Genomic DNA, 24044 nt, shown 5'->3' on the forward strand with positions numbered 1-24044 from the left:
GACTGACCGCCAATTAGGAGAGGCAGTCCAGACCGGGGGATGTGAGTTCCAGGGGGAAAGATCAGCAATACAACATCCCTGCAGCAGAACAAAATGCATGCTTGAGCATGGAAAGAGGGCCAGTTTGGCTGGGGCTCCCTTGACAAGAGAAGACACGAGGGAGACACCATAGAAAATCAGTCAGGGCCCTGATCCTGCATCTTTTACTGTGGCAGGGCACTGCAGTGACATAATCCAGTCTGTCTGGCAAGATGGTTCAGCTCTTGGGAACAAGAAGAGTGGAGGAGCTGGCGTGGCAGGGTGGAAGCCAGGCTGTCAAGGAAGATTCTATAGCAGGGGTCCAGGCAAAAGTAGAGATGGGAGCGACATACACCAAACCAGAGAATATGTTGGGGTGGTCTTTCAAATTCAGAATGGGCTCCCAGCTCTCACTTCCTAAGCACAATGTTCCAAGAGGACTCTTACTGCACAGCTCTTGTGTGCTTTAATTAATAGGCATGAGTGGAGAGAAAGATATTACTGACTTTGAGCCTAAAGTAGCTGTATCTATAAGAGAGACTATGGCATGTCATCCTATTTTATTATTCTTTAGATACTAGAAGCAAAAACCAAGGCTTTCTTCATTTCTAGAGCATTTTATAACCCATTGACACTTGATGATTTTTTCAGAGCTTTCTTGAATTATGACCTTGTAGTGGCTAAGAGGGGAGTGGTGCCCTTTCTCTGGGCCTGTGGCATGACCCCCAAAGGTTCTAGGTAAGGAAGTGGGCAGACCCTGCCCATGCCTTTAGAAGCTGCTGGCAACTAGAAGAGACCTCCCTTCCTTTCAACTAGACCACAGGCCAGTCACAAGAGAGGGTGAGGGGTTCCTGTCCCTGTGTCTATCTGTGTTCCAAAGCTGCAACCACCCAGACAGGCAGGACAGAGGTGGATGATCCTTCGTGCCCATCCTCCGGGCCTTTGAGAAATGACCTGTCTGCATGATGATTAAGCACTCTGTGAGCCCAGATTAGAGGTTTTATTCTTGTCTTTCTCCAGCTCAACACTAAGCTGCTTCTACAGAGGCCTGCGTGCCTCGGTGCAGGAAACACGCTTTTATCACCCACTAGTTCTCACCAGAGAGGAAGGCAGGAATCCTGGCAAGATGCCCATCTGTGTGCTGCCCCTGCCCTGACCCCATCTACAGTCTGAATATTATTGCAAGAGACTCTCATGCTGTGGGGATTTGATAGAATAACTGACTGTTCTTTCTTGCATCTGCATGTGAAGTAAAGTGTCCAGGGCCAAAGGGTTCTTCCACTTGGCATGGCGCTAGGAATGGGCCCCGAGAAACCAAGCTTTGTTAGGGCACCATTATTCCTCACTTGAAATTTTGCGTTCTTGGCTGATATTTTTTTTTTTTGTTGTTTCCCTTTGGCTTTCAGCTCAAAATACTGGAATTTCAACTTTGTATAGGAATTCCTATGGTGCACCCGCTGAAGACATCAAACATAACCAGGTAAAGGAGACACGCACATTTGTATTCATTTTCCCCCTCAACTCGCATGAAATATCCTGGAATTGTTAAAAAAAAAAAAGTGAATTAGTTCTACATAACATGCATAAAAGACTGAGAAAAGAAAATAACATTCCCTGCTGCTCTTCACTCACATTTAGCACAGCGAACATGGGGTGGCGGCAGAAATCAGAACAGCCTCCAATTTGAAAACAATCTTTGATTTCACTACAACTCCTTTTGTTTGGTAGTAGCAAGCAAGCTGTCTACTATGATCTGAAACGAAAAGCCTCGAATACACAAGTGGAAGATTCTGGTTACTAGACAGTATTGTGTGATTAGCAGACAGGGATTTGGTAGTTCCTGTAACCCAGCCAGTTCTCACTTAGAAGAAAGCATTCATTATGTTACCAATAAAATAGAGACACCAAGTTCAAGAATGAACAACTAAATAGGGAGCTACTCAGTCTAGTTGGGGGCCTGGCAACATCAGCACCACATGGGAGCTTGTTGGAAGAGATTCTTCTCAGACCCCTGCCTCTGATCCATCTGATGCAACAAATGCATCAGAATTGCATTTTATCAAGATGTTTAGGTGATTCATGTGCGTGTTCAAGTCTGAGGAATGCTGAGCAGTAGCTCCTTTGAGAACTGGTCTAAGTTTGTGTGTGTTTGTCTCCTTCCACAAACATTCTCTGAAGGCTCGTTTTCTCCGTGGTTCTGTGGGAACTGTAAAAGCAAAAGGCACAGCCTCTGTTCCTTCATTGATTGATAACTTCAGAAATCTGTCCCCTATAGTGGTCACTACAGAAAAGTGGGCTTTCCTCATAACTGTTGGCTACGAATACCTATTGCCAGGCTGGCTTCTGCTGGTGCTCTGGATTCCTGCCATAAGTCAGGAAGGTTGGGCTGAAAGATAAATCTAAAAGCTATTTGTGTGATTGCAATAACCAGATGACAGTAAGCATGGAAGGAAGATGTGCTGGTTTTGAACATTTCTCAGTACCTGTCGGAACAGCATCTTTAAAAAAGAAAGGGGTCCCCTCCTAGCAGATAGAATATCTTGTGCAGGACCATTTCAAAGAGAAGGAGGAAGACACAGAAAGTGTCTCTTCGACCTTAAATTATCTGTCTCTCTAATCTCCCATCAACAGGAGGAACAGTTATGGGTAGAGGAATTATCCGTTTGCTCTGCATGTTCCAGTCCATGCACAGCCACTTTGGAAGACAACTCATGACGTTTGCAATGAATGCCCAGGCCCAACCACCTGCCTGACACATTGCTAACATTTACTTCACCTCCCTCAGTTCTGGACTTTGCTAAAAGCAAAAAGGTCCATGAATAAATAAATAGATGCGTGAGTGCTAGACAGATGATCAGCAGGGGTGGCCACCAGTTATTTTGAGCCTCAATACTCCTAGAAGAAACAGCCATTAGTGTGAGATATAAGGTTTGTGGTCCTCAGTTTTTATGTCTCCAATCAACTGGTTGCAAACATCATTTTAAGAGTTAACTACTTAAACTCTCCAAAAATCCTACCCAACTTGTACTAGTCTATCTTCTACTTACAAACAAAAAAATATTTAACTGTATGTATCTAGGAACAGAATTTTTGCTCTATAAACTATAAACTATCTCTAGTTTATCTCTATAAACTGAAGATAAAGAGGTTTGGTGTTTTGATGACGACCATCAGATTATTACTGATAACATCAAAACAGCATCTTGAGGTCTCGGTTTGCGTCCTCAGTTTCACTGCAAAGTGGATGGAGCAGGTGAAATTGTCCCCAGAGATGAGGAAATTAAGATTCAAGGAGGATAAGGGTTTGCTTTTGGTCACCTAGTTCAGGAAAGGCTAAGACTCCAACCTGACTCATCTGCCTTCTTGTCGCACTTGCCCTCCCCTATATTAGTGGCTCTCAAATTTGAGCATGAATCAGAATGTACTAGACAACTGTTAAACACAGATTACTGGCCCCTAAACTCAGAGTTTCTGACTCAGTGGATAATTTGCATTTCTAACAAGCTTCCAGGTAATGTTGATGCTGCCAGTCTCAGGACCAGACTTTGAAAACCATGAATCCTTACCACATGACCTCTGTCATTGTATATTAACACCCCAAGTCTTCAGCTTTTGCCATATGGTGAAGTTTGAAGATCTGTAATGGGCAGCTACTTCCCTTGTGGTAGAAATCAGTCCAGTTCGTAGGCAAACCCAGTGAGAAATAAATAAAAATTTCCGTTATGCTAACAGTGAGTGGGTAAAGAAGTGGTCCCATCCTTCACAATTTAAACTAAATGTTCTCCTATTGAGGAAAAAGTTAAACAAAGATGACTATATGGGAGCAGGAGCCACAAGACAGAGTGCCAAGAACATGGACCCCAGTATTCCCATGTCAGCTGGCTGATTGTACCTCCCCTACCCCAAAAAAGATGCTGCCTTAAGGCAAAAGCAAGCAACAGCTCCAGGCAACTTGGATGCACTAGGGCACCTCTAAATCACAAGAGACACTCAAATTCAGAATACAACACTGCTATATATAAACATTCTTCTACTTCCTTCATAGAAGTCTGCTTTATGCAAACAGTGCAACATTTTAAAAATGCATTTAATTTTAGCTTCTTTATGAGGAGGGCTTATATTTGGGAGCATTTTATCTGCTAATTTTGAATACCTGTCAGATAATCCCTTAGAGTAAATTATAAAATACAGCCGACATTCGTCCACTGGGAGTGTAAATCCATAGTCGACCTCTGCTCCACCATGCCAGTGAGCAAATTTAGTCCCTCCAAACACAGCATTGCCACCCGTCACCCATCCCGGAGAGTTCATTTATACCTAGTCTCAGAACTATAGGACTAAACCTTAGAAAGAATTTCATGAGACTTCCTGATCAATGTAGATGAATTGAAGAAAGCAGTTCCTCAAGGTAAAAGACTAAAATAAACTTGTGCCCAACCTAAAGACATCCACCAACCAGAGAGAACATGATGACAATAAGAAATTTGAAACAGGTTGTACAAAAGCCTGAGAGAAGCAGCCTTTGTGGAGGAGAGCCACGAGCCTGTCAGTGATTTCCCCTGCAGAGCTCTCCATCCCCGGCCCCTAAGACCAATACAAAGAAGGGAGTTTTTCTAGGGTTCCTTTGTGCACTGGGTTCAAATTCCTCTCTCACAACACCACTAGCTGTGACATCCTGGACAGGTTTCTTAACTCCTCTGAGCTTCAGTGTCTTCATCTATAAAGGAGGAATTGTATGGACGGATGGACAGACAATGGATGGACAGACAGATGGACGGATGGGTGGATGGGTAGATGGACAGGAAGACAGAGAAAAGATGGAGGAAAGGAAGGAGAGATAGATGATAGAGACATATACATACATATATCCATGTTTCTGACTACTTCAAGGTCAAGCAAGGAGGGATTTGTTAAATGTTGGATATAGTGCCCACTGACATAGAAACACAGTCAACTCTAGCTCCATCCCCCCGTGATTTTTCTAAACCACTCAGCTCCAATGCTTTGTACGCTCAATGCTGAGGTACCAATACAGTGTTGGAGTGCAAAAGTTCAGCATAGCGCCTAGCTCTTCAAAGAACAGCACAGGGCATGCCAGCCTAGCCAAGTAATTTCATATACCTGGTACTGTTTAATTACAGATGCCGAAGAGTAGTTCCAAATGTCCCTCTCAGGCCCAGGCTCTTAGGCTAACAGATATTTCGCAAGTAGCCCAAAACCTCACTCATCAGCCACCACTCACTGGAAGTGTGGGACATAGTAGATGGCAGCTATGATGAAGTTCACTGCTCCTTTGAAAAATAGGTCAATTACTAGTGTAAATCAATTACATATAAAAGAGGGAGCTTCACTTACTTGAGAGAAGAATTATGGGCAGGTCATTAGAAGCATCGTTTACACACAACGTGCTAATTACAAATCATTATCTATTAACTAGGACCAATTTCTATAGGACATTTCCATGCTGAGCCTTAGTTAAATTAATAGGGAATTACTGAATCTGCTAGGAGGCAATCAAACCGTGATTCTTTAAGAGTGTTCTATCATTCACACCAGACCTTTTCCTTAATTATTGCCATGAGCAGAGCTTTATGCATGACTGTATGCACTAACTGGGGAGGTTCTGCTCACTTTAAGGGCACAGTGCTTAAAAAAAGGGACCCAGAGGAAGTCGGAAGGAGAGGAGATAGCCAACTCGCACCATGCAAATGCTAATCATCAGCCCGTGAACACCCTCTGTCTTACTGTCCTTAACACCAAGGAACGGATTGTTGACTTTAAGTATCTCAGAGGCTCATGTGATCCCTTAGTCTTTCAAGGTCCCCTCCATCAGACAGTAATGTGCAAAGAACAAGAGGGCAAACTAGGAGCATTGAGATAGGCTAAGGGGACACCAGAAAATACTGAAGACTCCTCCCCACTAACTAAAAATTTCATAATCCCACAGCATTCTCAAGTTCAATCAATTCTTAATTAAACCAAGTTGGGAAATGTGTTGGTCCTTCTGAGTATGTGGTATTTGGAGTGGATTCCCTCTTTTCATTATGTGCTTCTCTCTGTATCCTTTTGAGGCTATGGTCCCTGATCACTTAGGCAGGTGTGATGGAATGGCCCCACCGGTGGGAGGCCTCCATCCTCCAGAGAGGTATTGATCATAGCCCCATGCGCTGGCAGGAAGATACCCGAGTGACCATTAGACCTTGAATATCTTCACTGTCTCTTTGTCTGGGATTGCAACACCTAGGTGTGCTAGAACAAATCTAGGAAAGAGAAAATCAACTGCTCCTGTGCTATAGCTTCTAGTTTATACCTCTTTCATTTAAAAAGGGTTATCTAGTAAAAAGTCCAGTGGTTGTGTCAGTTCGGCAATTCCTTGAAGAGTTAAACATCGAGTTAATAAAGACTCCAGCAGTGCCACTTCTAGGTACATACCCCCAAAAAGTGAAAGCAGGGATGCAAGCAGGTACTGGTGCACCCACATTCATTGCAGCACTATTCACAACAGCCAAAAGGGGCAAACAACCCAAGTGGCCATCACCAGATGAGTGGATAAACCAAATGGTAGCAGTATACCGCTACAATGGAATATTGTTCCATTGTACAATGGAATATTGTAAAAAGGGATGAAATCCTGTCCCATGGTGCAACACGGATGGCCTGTGGGGACATTAGGCTAAGTGAAAGAAGCCGGACAGAAAAGGACAAATACTATGTGATTCCACTTACATGAGGCGTCCTGAATAGTGAAAATCAGGAAGACAGAAAGTAGAATGACAGCTGCCAGGGACTGAGACGAGGAGGGAAATGGTGAGTTATGCTCAATGGGTATCGAGTTTCTGTTTGAGGTGATGTAAAAGTCCTGGACGTGGATACCTGGATACCGGTGAGGGCTGCACCATGCCATAAATAGACCTAATGGCCCCGGACTGTACATTTAAGGTGGTTAAAATGGCAAAGTATATGCCACATATGTGTCTTACCATAATCGTAACTTTGAGTAAAGGTCATGTAGAAGGCCAGTGTGTGAGACCCAGGAACCACCCTTTGGAAAGGGCCAAGGCACAGCCTTCCAGGGAGGCTGGTGTGCCTTGGCCTCGGGGAGGCTGCCCCCAGGGAAGGCGATCCAGCCCAGGTGGGTCTTCTTTTCTGTGCAGGTTCCGGCACAGCCAGTCCCACAGGAGCCCAGCAGGAAAGATTACGAGACCTACCAGCCGTTTCAGAACTCCACGAGAAACTACGACGAGTCCTTCTTCGAGGACCAGGTCCACCACCGCCCTCCCGCCAGTGAGTACACCATGCACCTGGGACTCAAGTCCACCGGCAACTATGTCGACTTCTACTCAGCTGCCCGTCCCTACAGTGAACTGAACTATGAAACGAGCCACTACCCCGCCTCCCCCGACTCCTGGGTGTGAGGCGCGGCGGCCCCAGGCGCTCCGGGATCAGTGCATGTGCATGCATACCACGAGACATTGCTTTTTTTTTTTTTCCTCCCCTGCAAATTTAGTTCGTTAAAGCCTGTTCCATAGGAAGGCTGTGATAACCAGTAAGGAAATATTAAGAGCTATTTTAGAAAGCTAAATGAACCGAAAGTTAACTTGGAAGTCAGTAGAAAGCTGAAGTGATCCTGCATAGGACATTGGACGACACCTGTCTAGTTGGAGCTGTAGAGGCTCAGAAGTGCCCGATGTGGAATGTGGCCCGGGTGGCGGCGGAGGAGACGGCGGGTGGGGGCCTGAGGGTCACCGCTAAGCACAAGGGGCGGCGTAGCTGACACGCTTTAGAGGGACGGCTTCTCACGCTTTGTTTACTCTCTTCATCTGTTGTGATTCTAGGCTTCAAGTTGCATTGGGGTTCCTCTGTACAGCAAGATGTTTCTTGCCTTTTGTTAATGCATTGTTGTAAAGTATTTGATGTACATTACAGATTAAAGAAGAAAAGCGCATTGTGTATATTACACCATGCGGCAGTGTTTCCTCATCTATGGTTCTAAATATTGCTTCAATTTCAATCTTTTGAAAGATGTATGGATTTCCAGTTTTTCTTTTCTTTTCTTTCTCCCAGTACGTTTTAACAAAAAAAAAAAAAAAAAATGGGAAAAAAAGGAATATTTAGCAGTATTGTTCGTTCTGATATGTGAATTTGTTTGTGGCGACTAAGCAAGGCATTCAGCAGTTTCTGACAATTAACATACATCATTCCACACTCCTTGTCAACAAAGTGCTTTTTCACTGCCTAAAATTTTAGATGTAGATATTTGAAATAGATTTTTTCATTTATACCAGTTTTCTTTATGATGATACAGTGTTAAAAGAAAATAAATTACAATTGATCTGTCATCCATATTTGCTAAGAATGTCTATTTCCAAGGACCTATCTTACAAAATACACATTCTTGCTTGTGTGTCTGTGCGTGTGTGGGTGTGTGTATGTCCACGTATGTATAAAAATGACCTGCGTGAGATTTTATTTTGATACAAGCTATTTCATCTGCTGTTCATCTTGTACAAGCTTTGTTTCTGGTTTTTGGTATAAATGTACATCACTTTGTCCCTCTTGTATTCCATCTATTCTTCTGACCATCTAGTGACTCAGGATATTAGGCCAGTTGAAGTGAAGTTACAGGATTCTCACACATTCACACATTCTTAGATACCACCTCTTTCTACAGGTCCATTTCCTTCCACGTTTTATGCCCTCAGAACACAATAAACCATGGCCAACTCAATAATTTCACTTTGGGGCCAACTACTTGAAGTATCAACAGAAAATGTAAACTGCTCGCCTTATTACCCCCAAACTTTTTGTTCATGTGGCAGGGAGCAGTGGACCATTATGGATTAGATTATTAAAATTGAACTTGAAGCTAATGTTAGAATAGTGGTTAACAGAGCTAAGAAATAAAGCTAACCATTTAAAAGAACACGGGCTGTGGGTAAATTAGCTTTGCTCTTTAGATGCAAGTGACTGAGGCCAATAGGTGCCTAGTAAATGTTAACTGTTCTTGGAAAAAATAAAAATTAAATAACAAAAGAAATTGGCTGCCATCTTCCTTTAAAACTTGTTCCCCTTCACTCTACATAGTTTAATCCACCTCAAAGTCCAAAATCAGTGGCTCCTTCTCCAAATTTAACAACAATCAAAAGATTTAATTTTTTGTTGTTGTTCATGCGTATTTTTTTCAAATGAAAAACTAATTTCCAGAATAGAGCAGGGGACAGAAATGGACATATGAATTGTCCTACAAATTACCTGCAAGCTGGACCTTGTTGCACTGTTTACCCCAGGACTCTACCTCTGTGGATTCCCTCACAGGAATGTTCCAGCCCCTGTGGACAGGGAGAAATAATCTAGCGCTGAGAACAGTGTTTCTGCTTGATCCATGTCATAGAATGAATTAGTGAAGTTCGTCGAGGCAAAGGTTATAGCATAGATGTGGCTTATGCATAACCTAGTAGCTGCCTTAACTTTTCCGGAAACACTAGGACTCATTCCTGGCTGGAATTGTGCACGGGGGAATTACTGCATGTGCTAAAAAACCCTCCAAGCAGGAGCTTCATCATTCCTTTATGCTTTTGAGGCCATGCATTCCCCGCCTTTGGGACCTTGGGAAGACCAAAGATGCCTCTGCTACCCGTGATTCTTTGATGGAATGTTGTGCCATGCTGGGACCAACCAATTCAGCCAGGAGCCTCTGGCTTCAGTGGCAGAAGTAGGAAAAGAAATTAAACATGTTTGTTGTTATTCACATCAATCCTTTTCTCCTTTTCATATATACACACACACGTACAAGTAAATAAGGCGAGTGAGAAATGATTGATAGAAGATGATCGATACGAGATAGGTAGATAAATGGATAATAGACAGATAGATGAGATTTTACATAAACCATGAAATGACCTAAAGCCCCCACAGGGTCCCTTGGCAATAAAAGCTGATGAGCTGGTGATTTATTATTCATAACAAGGGCTATATTGGATTAAAAGAAAAAACAAAAAAAAATACAAAACCTGTGGCATGAAATCTTTGTCTTTGCTTTCGTTGTACTGAAGTGATCAAGCCTGACACCTCGTTCCCACCTCTGGCCCCTACAAATAGTTGTCTATTGGGTCTACAGGAGCCTCCAGATCTTGGATTATCTACTAAGATGGGAATGGTGTTTTTCAGAGCAAAGGAGGGAAAAAAAAGAAACTAGAAATTTTTTCCTCTCAAACTCTGTAGTGCATTGATTAAGTTGTAAAATCTGGACATTACGCATGAAAAAGACCCATTTTTTTTTCACGTGGGAGTTTTGATCACCAGGGACTGATTAAAGGAATACTTGAAAATATACCACCTTGGATGATATTAATATTTAAAAATAAGATATTTTAATATTGATTCAGGTTTCATACTACACATTAATGCCTTAATCCAAATTATCCATTGTGAGTTAGACAATAAAATATCAAACAGTTTTATAAGAATTAGGGTGACACAGAGGTCACATCACACTTAGTGCTAACTAGGTTAAGGTTAACCACTGATGACCAGTTTCATATTATCAAGACTCACACATTATGGAAAACTGCTGTTAAAAAAAAAAGCAGTATTTCAATTCAGTAGCAAAATAAATTTCTGGTTTGCTTGTTCCATTTACCTCAGCTCTCCTTTAGGACCTGAGAGTGTTCCCCATCCTTGAGAATTATGCCCCTGAGAAGTGAGGTTTGGCTCTCTGAAGACACTGAGTATTTTGTCTGGCTTTGAGAGCCAATTTCCTTCCCCCCTGTGATTTCTGTCTCTTCAGAGGGACAGTGGCACATTTCAGGTCAGGATCTTCATTATAGTGCACCGGTCTTCATTCCTTGAAGAGAGCTTACTGGAAAGCCTTATGCACATCACCTCCTCTCAAAGCAACATACTGTTTTGTAACCTATAAACAGGAAGAAGGGTCTGGAATGTGGGAACAATCCTTGGCCTTACAAAGTTGAGAGACCAAGACCTCCGGTTACCTTCAAACAACAACTACAAAACGCCCAAGCAATGAGCCCACGTTTCTCTCAAACCAGGGAACTAATACAAATACCCAGTTTGGGACTAGCAAGGCCAGCAATGCCTCAGTGTCTTCATCAGTTCAATAATAAACCACTGGGTTGCACCTTCTGTCTGTCAGCCACAGAGGATGAAGTAGTTTAAAAAGCAAGCAAACAGAAAGAACTTTGTGAGCACACTAGGAAATGGTGAAGTGGGGTTTTAAGTCAAGAGTTTGATCCTCCGTTAAGACAACAGAATTCTTGACATGAACTCCAACAATGACTACATTAGCATCACACATTTAAAATTTTCATAATATTTCATTGTTTAGTTCCTCAATAAAATGAAGACAAAAACTTTGATGAAGCACCTGGTACTCTGTACTAGAATGTGCATGCGTAAAAGAGACGTCACCTCAGGTGGCGCTGACAACCGTCGTGAGAGGTGATAAAAAATACACCTGGTGCACTAGAGCAGCTTCTCCACCAATGCACTACTGATGTTTGGGGCTGAATAATTCTTTGGTTGGGGGAAACAATGAGATGCAGTGTAGGATACTTGTCAGCATCAGAATCACCTGGAGCACATCACCTGAACAATTTGTTCAAACATTCAGTTTATGGTTGGATAGGGCTGGGACTGGCCGAGAAGTCTCTTTTCTAATAAGTTCCCAAGTGATGTTGATGTTACACGTCTGGGGACTATACTTTGAGAACGCCTGGTCTAGAAAGAGATCGCTTCTGCAACTATTAGAATAATCTAGAACCTTGTTACTCAAGGTATAATCTAGGGACTGGCACCATTGTATCAGAAATGTCCCACTCCACCCTTTCTGCATCAGAATCCCCATTTTCATAAAATCCCTGGGTGATGCATAAGAACATTGAAGTTTAAGAACAATGATCCAGGAAAACATAATCTAAGCTAGAAGAATGGCAGATAAACAAAACTAAGATGAAATGTTGCAAATATAAAATGCACAGCACTTGATGTCCACTTGATGAGTGATGGAGGAAACCAACGAATCCTCTAAGATGTAACTTGAGCAACCAGAAGCCCAGCAATGGATAACCCACTGGTAAGAAGGACGAAAGAGCTTTCTAGCAAGGAAAATCCACTCCATTTTGGACATGTTTGAGATGCTGATGGTAGATCCAGGGAGAACGTTGCAGCAGGCAGTGGAAATGCAACCAGGACTCTGAACTAGAGGCACAGAATTAGACATTATCTATTTGGGGTTGAGAGGTGGAAAGTGGCATAGAGCATCCACAGAAAGGGGGATACAGAGCTAAAGCATCCTGGGGATGGTGAAGGCTCATGGGCAACCAGCGTGATGCAGAAGGACACAATAGCACATTGGAGGTGGTGTTTGGGGAGAATAAGATCAGTCCACTGCTGTGAAAATCAGGGAGAATGTCATATGAAGAGAGCGGAAAGTGAGCCTAGAGGATGGTGAGCACAGAGGATGACAAGGAAGAAGACAACTGAGAAGAAGTCTTTGAGTGTGGTAATTCAGAGACCATACAGGGCCTTGGAGGATTGCTCCAATAGCAGATTAGGAAGAGTGTATAGCAGGGGAGGAGAGCAGAGGCCTGAGAAGCTTAACAATGAGCTATCGATTATTAATCCATCACAAATGGAATGAAGGATTATTTTAGGGCAGCAAAGGAAATTTGTAAAGCAAGGACCCATGCTCATACAAATGGGTTAAAAACAAGCCCTTCTATGTGTAGCATTTTATTGCTTTCACAGTGTTTTAATGGTTGTTCTGCTTGTCCTCCAGACAACCACGTAGGTTCCTGCCCTGTTTTTGAGATGAGGGGAGTAAGATGCAATGATACCACATAGCTAGCAAATTTTGCTGCTGGACATAAAATTGAGGCTTTTCAACTGTAGACCATAATACCAGGATGATTCTTTTAGGGAAGGTGATCTTCCAGCAGTGGCTTCAGATAGGATTACAAGTCTATAAAGCAAAGGGGCCATGGAGAGAGGAAAGCCTCATCCCCTGGGATCCACCCTTTACCCAGCACCGTGGAACCAGTCTAACATTGCAGGCAGTAGGACTCTGAGGTCCCAGAGGAAGGGTGTTTGTCTACTGATCTCCGAGTCTGTTTGTTCACCACACATCCCACATGACCAGTGCCTACCATGTCAGTTACCGCTACCATTGATTTCACATCAAGACGTTCATCCTTAATACCACCCACCTCCACCAGGCTATTTATTCTCATGCCTCATATGCCCAGCCTACCCCAAGCCTGAACTTCACAGAGCCAACCACGCTTTTTCTTTCAGAAATTCTAGATTGGGAGCACGTCGTCTCCATGACCACAGCCTTACTTAGTGACCAGCTCAGCAGAGACGCCTGGTGTGCCATTTCCAAATGGCCACAACATGTCTTCATGCTCTCATACTGAAGAGCAGACAGCTACGAGAAGAGATAACCACACAGTCCAGTCACAGAGGGGAGAAGAGCGAACTGGCCTTAATAGGTTTAAACCCTAATCATTGGCCATGTGAAAAGTGAATTTGAGCTACACAAGCTAACTTGTCATCGGTGGAAAAATTATCACAACACCACTATGTGTATATACAAGTAACTCTTAATTGTGAAGGGCAGAGTTGAAAATCACCCACATAACAACTGAACTAGACTCATCCTGTTTGTCTATTACTCTGTAACAGATCACTCCAAAAGCTAGTGGTTTTTTAAAAAAGAAAGAGAGAAGGATTTATTTTGTTCAAGAATTTGCAGTCTGGACCGGGCTCCGTGAAGATAGCTCAGCTCCATCCCACTTAGAATCAGCCACAGAGGCGTGAAGGCTGGACTGGAACCACTTAAAGGCTCAGTCACTCAAGTATCTGGCACTTGTGCTGAGAAGACTCAAGTAGCTGGGGGCAGGAGGAGCTGCAGCGCCTCAGTCATGTGGTGAACTATCTCCATATGCCTGTGTAGCACAGATGGTTCACTGGGCCAAACTTTTATATCATCTCAACATTCCCAAAGTCCATATCCCAAGAGAAAGAACCAGGCTCAAAAGTCAAAATGCATTCTATTAGTCAATACAGTAGCAAAATATTGCTCAGTTCCAGAAGGTGGGGTAGGAAATAGACTATATCCCTTGATAGGGGAGAGGTGCAAGATTCTGGAAGAGCATGCAGGGTGGGAAACATTGTTGTTGCCTTTTTGAGACAAACTCTCACAAAACTGATAACATTTTACTTAATAGGTTCAGATTCTTTCAAAGTATTTTCAGTATTTCTTAATGACAAAAGCCATGAGTTTTACAAAAACTAATAATATATCTCACAAAAATGGGATAAAATGGCCATGTAATTTTGTTAGAATTATTGTTTGCATCTCGGGCTTATGGTTCCTTCAGCTGAATGAGAACAAAGAATTATGTGGTGCCTCTTATTCCTGGCAGCCATCTTGTGACTGTGAGGGGCCTAGAAAAAGCTGAAGTTAAGGCTGAGGAAGGTAGAATAGATAGAAAGAACCTGGCTTTCTTCTCAGAAACACATGAGAATCACCAAATTCCCCAGAATATTCCACAACAGGCAGTCATTAAGTATTCATATTCATATTCTAGAGACTTTCTCCTGCCCTCACCTGGGAAGTAACCAAAGGCTGGATTGATGAAAGTAATCTCGAGGTAGAGTTAAATATTCACATTGTCGTTTCCTTAGAATAAAAGCATACTTTTCCTAAAATTTAGTAAAATAGAATTAGTAATTTTAAAAAAAACACCCAAATACCAATTTTGGTAAGCACAAAGGCATTCCACAGACACTTCTAGCCATTGTCCTAATATATCTTATTTTTCAACCACTAGTAAAATATGCTACAGATTCTATTATCGAATCTGTATTTGACATCCTAGCATTGCCTCAGTACACTATTAATATCAGATGATTTGGGGTTTTTAAGCAATTATGTTCTTCATGTGTTCATGATCTACAACAAAGAGCAAATGGAGGATGATTAAAGGCTCGGAGAAGTGAGGACGAGCCCAGGTCCCGTGTACTGAGCAGCGATGCAGCTTTCCCCCGAGTTGGGTTGTCTTTGGGAAAGCACAATTTGAGAATGGGAGTATCTCCGAGTCACGTGGCCCTTTACCACCTCCTCTCCTGCTAGCACACACGCCCTACGTTACCAATGCGGTGTAATTACCACCTTCTTGGTTTCCAGCACCCCAGCCCCACACCTTCTGAGATGAGCTCAGGAGCACTGGTCCTTGGGACCCTGTGAAGATAAAGAGCATCCAGAGCATATGCAGCGAATGAAATGCTGCTACAAATGAATGACTTCAACTACTAATTGCCAGGTGCCCGAGGACAGGTGCTCTCATGGGTCCACCACTAACCACGTCCCTGGTCCATACACTCAGGGAAGAATGCCAGCCAGATATCCTGTTCACTCAGAACCCAAGATTCTGAAGGGCAGCTTTATCTGTTTTCCCAAGAATTCTTAAGCTTAAAGAGAAATAGCTGGTGATAGCAGGACTGACACCAGCGTGTGCTAATGGCGTTGACAGGGTGCTGCCAAGACCTAGGAGAAACAGCCAGAAACTGTGTTATGAAATGGACATAAGTGAAAGGGAAACTGTTTTTAAGTGGTTCTGCTTTGTTTTAGACTATTCCAGAGATGTTGAAAAAGTCAGAATGGAGATGGGCAGTCCTTTTAGGTGAAAGTTCACTGGGAGTTCAAAGTCACCAGCCCAGTTACTAAGTAATCTGAGCAATTTTATGCCATTGACTTTGACTCTAGTAAAGTTAGAAAGATAGAGCTGACAAGAGTAAGTAGGAGAGAAGACCAGATTTTGTAAATATAATTTAGTAGGACTGTAGCAAGAAATCTTCCCATCTTGTTAATACGTATACATACGTAGCACTTGGTGAGGGTTGCCAGATTCAGTATATAAAAATACAGGGTATCCAGTTAAAATTGAATTTCAGTAAAACAGCCAATAATTTTTTTGTATGTCCCATGCAATATTTGGAACATACTTACACTGAACAATTTTTTCACTGTTATCTGAAATTCAAATTTAATTTTAGCCATGATTTTTCCAGGGAGTAATGCTTTATAGAAAAAGTAAAAATAAATTCAAGTATTCATTACTTGACTACTCTCAATCATCATAGATGTGGCAAAAATACACATACATAATAGTAAGTAAATGGGACCAGGACTTGGAAGCCCTGTTTGTGTAGACTAGCTTACTTCTGGGCCCCCTTCCCTGTCAGTACACTGGGTGCAGTACTATCTGTTCTGCTTCCATTTTGCAGTTTTTGTGAAGATCAGATGGGGCTGATGACCAAGGGCATACTGGTAAACATCTAACAATGGGGCCACAGGGGCGCCTGGGCGGCGGGGCCACTAGGCACTGACTCTTGACTACAGCGCAGGTCATGATCTCAGGTCATGATCTCAGGGGGCAGGTCAGGACCAAGCCCCGTGGGGAGCTCCCCACTCCGTGTGGAGTCTGCTTGAGATTCTCTCCCTCTCCCTCAGCTCCTGCCCCCATATGTGCTCTCTCCCTCTCTCTCTCTCTTGAATAAATAAATAAACTTACAGAAAGCCCATGGAGTCTTGAAAGGAAGAAAGAAAGAAACCAACAAAGACCTCCTTGATCTAGAGCACTGGTCAGTCCCTGCACGGTAAGGGCAGAGACCACGACCGATTGTTGCCACCGATGCAAAATCAAGAGGGGTGCTCAGTAACAGAGCAACATAGTATCTCCGGGTACAGTAAACTGTGTTATGAAATGGACATTAGTGGAAGGAAAACCTCCAAGAGCACAGGTAATAAAATGTAGTAAAATAATCCGACTGTGTAGGGTACTGATGATTTATCACCTTTACATTTTACCTTTATTACCTTTATTTTTTAAAGTAATTCATTTAACCCTAAGTTTATGTAATGTGATACTTAATAGTGGCTGCATTTAAGGACCAGCTTGCACATTCCCGGAAATTTAGCCATCTGGCCTTACGAGCTCCGCAGGCCGGCTGCTGCGATACGGAAAAGGCCGCCGAAGGTGCGTCATTCACAGTGGCCACGTGCGAGGCACGAGGCCACACTCCTTAGGAGACCAACCAACCAGGCGGCCGGTGTGTGGGGATGGGGCGCGCTCTCGGGGAGCTGCCCGAAGGGTGCGGAGGGCAGTCCTGCCATCCCCACGCCGGGGCCGGGGCCGGGGCCGGGGCCGCCGCGGCAATGGGACAGATGCCCTGCCCTTGAAGGGGAAATGGACCTGAGGGTGACGGCTGGGAGCCCTTGGGGTGCGGACAGAGCGGTCGGCAGCGGGGTGGGCTCCGTGGAGGGCAGCGGAAGGGAACCGCTTCAAGCAGCAGCGTGGAAGAGAACCCGGAAGAGACTCCGCTTGGAGGGATCGGCAAAGGGGAGGGCAGACCGTGCCCCAGCACCCCTCCCTGCCCAGCCCCCCACCCAGGCCAGCAGCAGGTGGAACAAGGCCAGGTCCCGTGCCTGGGCCCACCCATTCTGCAGGGCTTCTAAGCCTCGGATTCTGGAACAGTCCAGGGAAAAGATAGCAGCCATGAAAATGACATACCACATTACTTATTTGAGAAAAAGAAAGAAAAAGAGCACCATTCACACCCTTGAGTGTGTTGTGGCAGGTGTTTGTGTTACCAGCAATGATGCTACACAGTTACTTCTGGCTGCTTCAGGGAAATAAATTACTTTGCTGTATTTATTTCCTATGGCTGCTATCACAAACTATTACACATTTAATGGTTTAAAACAAAAGATATTTATTGGTTCTGGAGGTCAGAAGTCCAAGATGGGTGGGCAGAGTTGTGTTCCTGTGGCCGGGGTGGTGGGGGTGAGGGTGGAGCTTACAGGAGAATCCATTTCCTTGCTCTTTCCAACAACTACAAGCCACCTGTATTCTTTGGCATCATTTTTCCCCCAAAGATTCTATTTGTTTATTCATGAGAGATACAGAGAGAGAGGCAGAAACATAGGTAAAGGGAGAAGCAGACTCTATGTGGGGAGCCAGAACTCAATCCAGGACCCCAGGATCACGTCCTGAGCTGAAGGCAGACACTCAACCACTGAGCCACTCAGGTGCCCTGGCACCATTTTTAAAGCCCACAGAATGGCATCTTCAATCAAATCTTTTCTCTCTCTCTCTCTCATTCTCTCTCTGTCTCTCTCTCTCTCTCCCACCTCCTTCTTTTCCCTTACAAGCACCCTTCCAATGACATTGATAATCTCCCCAGCTCTAGCTCCTTAATTTATATCAGCAAAGTCCATTTCGCCATGTAAGGCAACATTCACCCATTCTGAGACTAGCATGCGGACATCTCCACGGGGGGGCGGGAAGGGGCCTTTGTTCAGTCCATCACATTGAGCTTTTGCTCTAATATCATCACAGACTTGATGTAAAAAACAGTCTTAAAATACCTTCTTGTTGTATTGATATTAGATTTCTAGAATAGGACCCTAAAATAATCTAGTTTATATTAAACTTGTGGAGAGGGGTATAAAATTTATTTCCTATGGCAGTGTACTTTGAGAATCTGTGAACAGGTGCCAATTCTCGTATGTATTTCTGGTTAAAAAAAGGAAAGATTTTTTGCTAAATTTATTTACATTAATTAATTTTTTTGCATCTTGAAGTGGGGGTGCAGGATAGATTAAAGGCAAATGTCGGGATCCCTGGGTGGCGCAGCGGTTTAGCGCCTGCCTTTGGCCCAGGGCGTGATCCTGGAGACCCGGGATCGAATCCCACGTCGGGCTCCCGGTGCATGGAGCCTGCTTCTCCCTCTGCCTGTGTCTCTGCCTTTCTCTCTCTCTCTGTGTGACTGTAATAAATAAATTAAAAAAATTTAAAAAAAAAAAAAAAAAGGCAAATGTAACACAAGGAACAGGAGGTAGAAAGAAAGGAAAGCCCTTGCGTGAGTATAGCAAAAGGTCCAACATTTGAACCTTCCCTGTGTTATTGAGGTATAATTGACAAAATTGTAAGATATTCAAAGTGCACAATATCAAGATGTGATATATGTGTCTCTTATGAAAGGATCCTCCCATAGACTTGATTAACATGGATTGTATGAAATTCTTCTCAGAACTGTAACTGTAACTATAACGAGTCTCACATTTTTAAGTATCTTATGAAATCAGCTTATTTGTAATCTGGTCTACTGACTCCAGAGGCATGGGCAGAAGCCGAGGCATAAATGTCCTAAGGGGATCCTTAAAGCCTGGTTGGTTCTCTAAGTGAAGATGGCAAGAAGCGGCTGTCACAGAACCCTGAAGTGACCCCCCACTCCTCCCCACTCCTGCAGGCCTGTGCTTTCTGGCCTGAGTGATGGTTCTGAGACCTCACTCTGGCTTTGCCTTATCACCCTACCATCTCAGGTCTGAGTGCTTCTTTGAAAGACAGTGGCTTTCAGAAAGACAGATGTGTCAACAAAGAAGGGGATGGGATGCACTTGGTTCACCAGCACAATGTGAAAGACGTTGTTTTACCCTGAAATCTGCCCCCATTCATATACTGAAGCCATATACCCCAGTATCTCAGAATATATCCTTATCTGGAGATCAGATTATTAGAAATGTAAGTAAAATGAAGTCATTGAGATGGACCCCAATTCACCTTGTTTCTTAAGACTGGTGTCCTTAAAATGAGAAGAAACGTGGCGGATAATGTGAGGACCCAGGGAGAAGATGGTCATCTGCAAGCCAAGGAGAGAAGTCACAGAAGAAACCCACTCTGCCGACACCTCCAAATCTGAGCCTTCAGAACTCGAGAAAATAAATTTCTGCTATTTAAGCCTCCAGTCTATGCTAATTTGCTCTGGCAGCCTGAGCTACCTACTATAGGAATCAAAGCGTCACACCAATGAAGCCAATGAGCCTATGAAAAAGTCTAAAACTGAACATGCCCTCAAGCAACAGATCTTAATCTTGATGGGGTACTGGCTGTGAGAACGGTCTTTGAAAGCAGTGCTGACAACTCATCCTGAGGCCACTCAGCAGGCAACAGAGGAACATCCCAGCTTCCCAGACTGGGCTTCACAATGTTTCCCCAAACGTTACAGCATCTCCTGAATCAGCCCGTGTTCCTGCTGAGAGCACAAGCCAGAAAGGTCACCCAGACCTGGGTGAGAACTGAGCAACTGGTATCCCCATCTCTCCCTTTCTCCTTCTGCTCCTTGCTGTGCAAACCCTCCCATTAGCCCCCAGCCCTTTGCAAGGAGCATGCCTCTCCTGGGGACCCCGGGAGCCTGGCAAGATTCTCTCCAGTCCCAATTGGGGTGCAGAAACTCAACAAATACAGATAAATGTGATGAAGAATGTGATTATGTCAATTTGGGGCCAAAGAGCTTTAATTTTTTGTACTGAGTTGAATCCCCAAAGTCACGTTTCCCTGAAAGTTCAGAATGTGACCTTATTTGAAAATAAGGTCTTTGAAGATCTAATCAAAGTCAGGATAATGATGAGGTCATACAGAATTAGGGTGGGCCCCCAAACCCAAAGAGAATCCCTTTAAAAGACAAGCCCAGAGATGAACACCATGTGGAGACAACCGCAGAGATGGGAGGGACATAAGCCAAGCCATGGAGCATCAAGGGTCGCCAGCAGCCCCCGGAAGCTAAGAAGAGACATGAAATAAAGAAAAAAATGGAACCAACCTTGCCCTCACAATGATTTCTGACTCTAGCCCCCAGAACTGTGAGAGGACACATGTCTATTGTTTGAAGGCACTCAGTTTGTGGTCATTTCTAACAGCAGTCCCGGGAAGCTGACATACTTTGTTTGGGAAAGATCACATCAAATTGGAATGGAGAGCCTGACCTCACTCTTGACCCTTCACTGCGGACTCTCTCTTCAGGCTTAGCCTCCTGTCCTCTTGGGTGTTACGCCTGGACTGATCCATAAGAAGACCTGGGGCTCACATACTCCTTTGGAACAGCGGGAAATTTCAATCTCATGCACTGGGGAGATTTTCTGCAGTCCCACCCCTTAGCCACTTATTATAAAGGCTCGAACCCACTCCCTCTACTCTGCCTGAGTCAACCTGCACCTCTGAGGACTGAGGACGCCAGCCCTTCTTGGAAGTCCTCTGAGTGAGGAATAAGACTCTCAATTTCCTTGGTGCCATCAACCCCAATATCCAAGCCAAATTTGGGGTGGGGGTCCTTGGTGCCTTTGCAGGGGACTATACAACACTAAGTGAGGGGCGAGGCTCTTCTGGAAAAGACATGATCACTAGGACCGACACGTGCTGAAACCAGTAGGATCCTAAAGCTCTTTCTCCAGCACCTGTGCCATCAGCCTTCGAGGGCAAGTCAGCCAGCAGACCTACCTGCCTCCTCAGAGTTCATGAGAATTCCAGGCGTCATTAAGTCAAGCTGACACCAGAAAGAGCTGAAAGAGGGACTCTGACAACCTTGCCCGATGACGGCACCATAGATCTGGCATTATATCAGTTTTGACAAGGTTAACTCAATTAGCAAGCAAATGATGGCAGCAATGTGACATTTAAAAAAAAAAAAAGAAAAGAAAAATGTAGGGTGAATCTACATTGTGACTGAGCAAATCTCAGCATTTCTTGTTCCAACTTGGGCTTGCCATGAGACCCAGACTTGGCATTCTCCTCTTCGGGCCAGATGCTAGGTTAAGTTTGAAGATATTTCAGGTGTTCAGTATTGATTGGGCTTTGGCACCTGGAGGAGGAACTAAAGAAGCAGCATCTGTGGTTTCAAAGGTACCATCGCTAAGCTAAGAGTCACCAAAAATAACTAGTAAACTTTTCAGATCTATGCATCCTCAGTCCTTGACATATCAAAGTCGGCTGCCCTGGGCTCTGAGCAGAGATGATTACGGTGGCTCCATAGCTCCCTTGCATGGAAGAAAGGAGTGGCTGCCAGGTTGAGTCTTTACATTAAGCAATAATAATAAATCTATAAAGATGTTTCTCTCAAGGACTGCATCTGTCACAGGTGTCTTGTTACACACAACAGAAAACCTGACCCAGGCTTCAGAAAACAACATGGAATTAATTTACTTACGTAAATGAAAGGTCCAGAAGTGAGCCAACTCCAGGCATGGTTGGATTCAGGGACCAGATACAGTCATCATGAGCCTGTTTTTCTGGATCTCTCAGCTGTCACCCCCCTGTCCTGGCTGTCATATCAGGCTCAGATGGAATAAAATAAGGAAGTTTGTCTTCATCCACATGCAGAAGAATGAAACTAGACCACTCTCTTGCACCATACACAAAGATAAACTCAAAATGGATGAAAGATCTAAATGTGAGACAAGATTCCATCAAAATCCTAGAGGAGAACACAGGCAACACCCTTTATGAACTCGGCCACAGTAAATTCTTGCAAGATACATCCACGAAGGCAAAAGAAACAAAAGCAAAAATGAACTATTGGGACTTCATCAAGGTAAGAAGCTTTTGCACAGCAAAGGATACAGTCAACAAAACTAAAAGACAACCTACAGAATGGGAGAAGATATTTGCAAATGACCTATCAGATAAAGGGCTAGTTTCCAAGATCTATAAAGAACTTATTAAACTCAACAGCAAAGAAACAAACAATCCAATCATGAAATGGGCAAAAGACATGAAGAGAAATCTCACAGACGAAGACATAGACATGGCCAACATGCACATGAGAAAATGCTCTGCATCACTTGCCATCAGGGAAATACAAATCAAAACCACAATGAGATCCCACCTCACACCAGTGAGAATGGGGAAAATTAACAAGGCAGGAAACCACAAATGTTGGAGAGGATGTGGAGAAAAGGGAACCCTCTTACACTGTTGGTGGGAATGTGAACTGGTGCAGCCACTCTGGAAAACTGTGTGGAGGTTCCTCAAACAGTTAAAAATAGACCTGCCCTACGACCCAGCAATTACACTGTTGGGGATTTACCCCAAAGATACAGATGCAATGAAATGCCGGGACACCTGCACCCCGATGTTTATAGCAGCAATGTCCACAGTAGCCAAACTGTGGAAGGAGCCTCGGTGTCCATCGAAAGATGAATGGATAAAGAAGATGTGGTTTATGTATACAATGGAATATTCCTCAGCCATTAGAAATAACAAATACCCACCATTTGCTTCAATGTGGATGGAACTGGAGGATATTATGCTGAGCGAAGTAAGTCAATCGGAGAAGGACAAACATTATATGGTCTCATTCATTTGGGGAATATAAATAATAGTGAAAGCGAATATAAGGGAAGGGAGAAGAAATGTGTGGGAAATATCAGAAAGGGAGACAGAACATAAAGACTCCTAACTCTGGGAAACGAACTAGGGGTAGTGGAAAGGGAGGTGGGCGGGGGGTGGGGGTGAATGGGTGATGGGCACTGAGGGGGGCACTTGAAGGGATGAGCACTGGGTGTTATTCTGTATGTTGGCAAATTGAACACCAGTAAAAAATAAATTCATTAAAAAAATAAATAAAACCCAATTTAAATGAAAGGCTGAAAAAAAAAAAGGAAGTTTGTCTTCTCAGCTTTAAATCCATTATGCAAGAATAACTCTGAGAAGCCACAGAAAAAAGTCTTCGGGCATTTATCTCATTAGTCATTATGGGGTCACATGCTCATTCCTGAATGAGTTTATTGTAGATGGAAGAATGGAAAGATCTGGAGACACAAACTGTTTAAAAGTGATCATGAACCAAGCACCACACTAAAGGCTTTGTTGTTTGTGCAGTTCTGTTACCACAGGGAAGAGCAGGTGCCAAGAGGCAGCCCTGACCAGCACTGTTCACTGGGCAAGTTCTTAAACACCATGTCAGTTTATACCTTAAGCCCAGAAAAATACCACGCACATTGCCCTGGAGCACAGATGCTGAAAGCTGGTAATGGATTTATACTGGTTTATACAAGCAGTTCATTTATAGATAAAATGTCTTTATACACACAAAAGTAATTTGGTTTTTATTAATAGTAATATAATGCTATAATACATTATATAACAATATATTAATTTTAACCACCT

At 43.6% G+C, this 24044-nt stretch overlaps 1 protein-coding gene across 5 annotated transcripts in view; it reads left to right on the forward strand.

Moving 5' to 3' along the window:
* CTNND2 (catenin delta 2) overlaps positions 1–8357 on the forward strand; it is a 924458-nt gene extending 916101 nt beyond the window's left edge. For all 5 annotated transcript variants that reach the window (XM_025451313.3, XM_025451315.3, XM_025451314.3 and 2 more), the window contains 2 exons: positions 1425–1498; positions 7173–8357. In XM_025451313.3, the coding sequence (XP_025307098.1) occupies positions 1425–1498; positions 7173–7433 (335 nt within the window). In that variant the 3' untranslated portion in view covers positions 7434–8357. The remainder of the gene's footprint in view (positions 1–1424; positions 1499–7172) is intronic.
* Positions 8358–24044: the final 15687 nt, after the last annotated feature.

Source organism: Canis lupus, chromosome 34 (genome assembly GCF_003254725.2).
Source record: "Canis lupus dingo isolate Sandy chromosome 34, ASM325472v2, whole genome shotgun sequence".
NCBI lineage: Eukaryota > Metazoa > Chordata > Mammalia > Carnivora > Canidae > Canis > Canis lupus.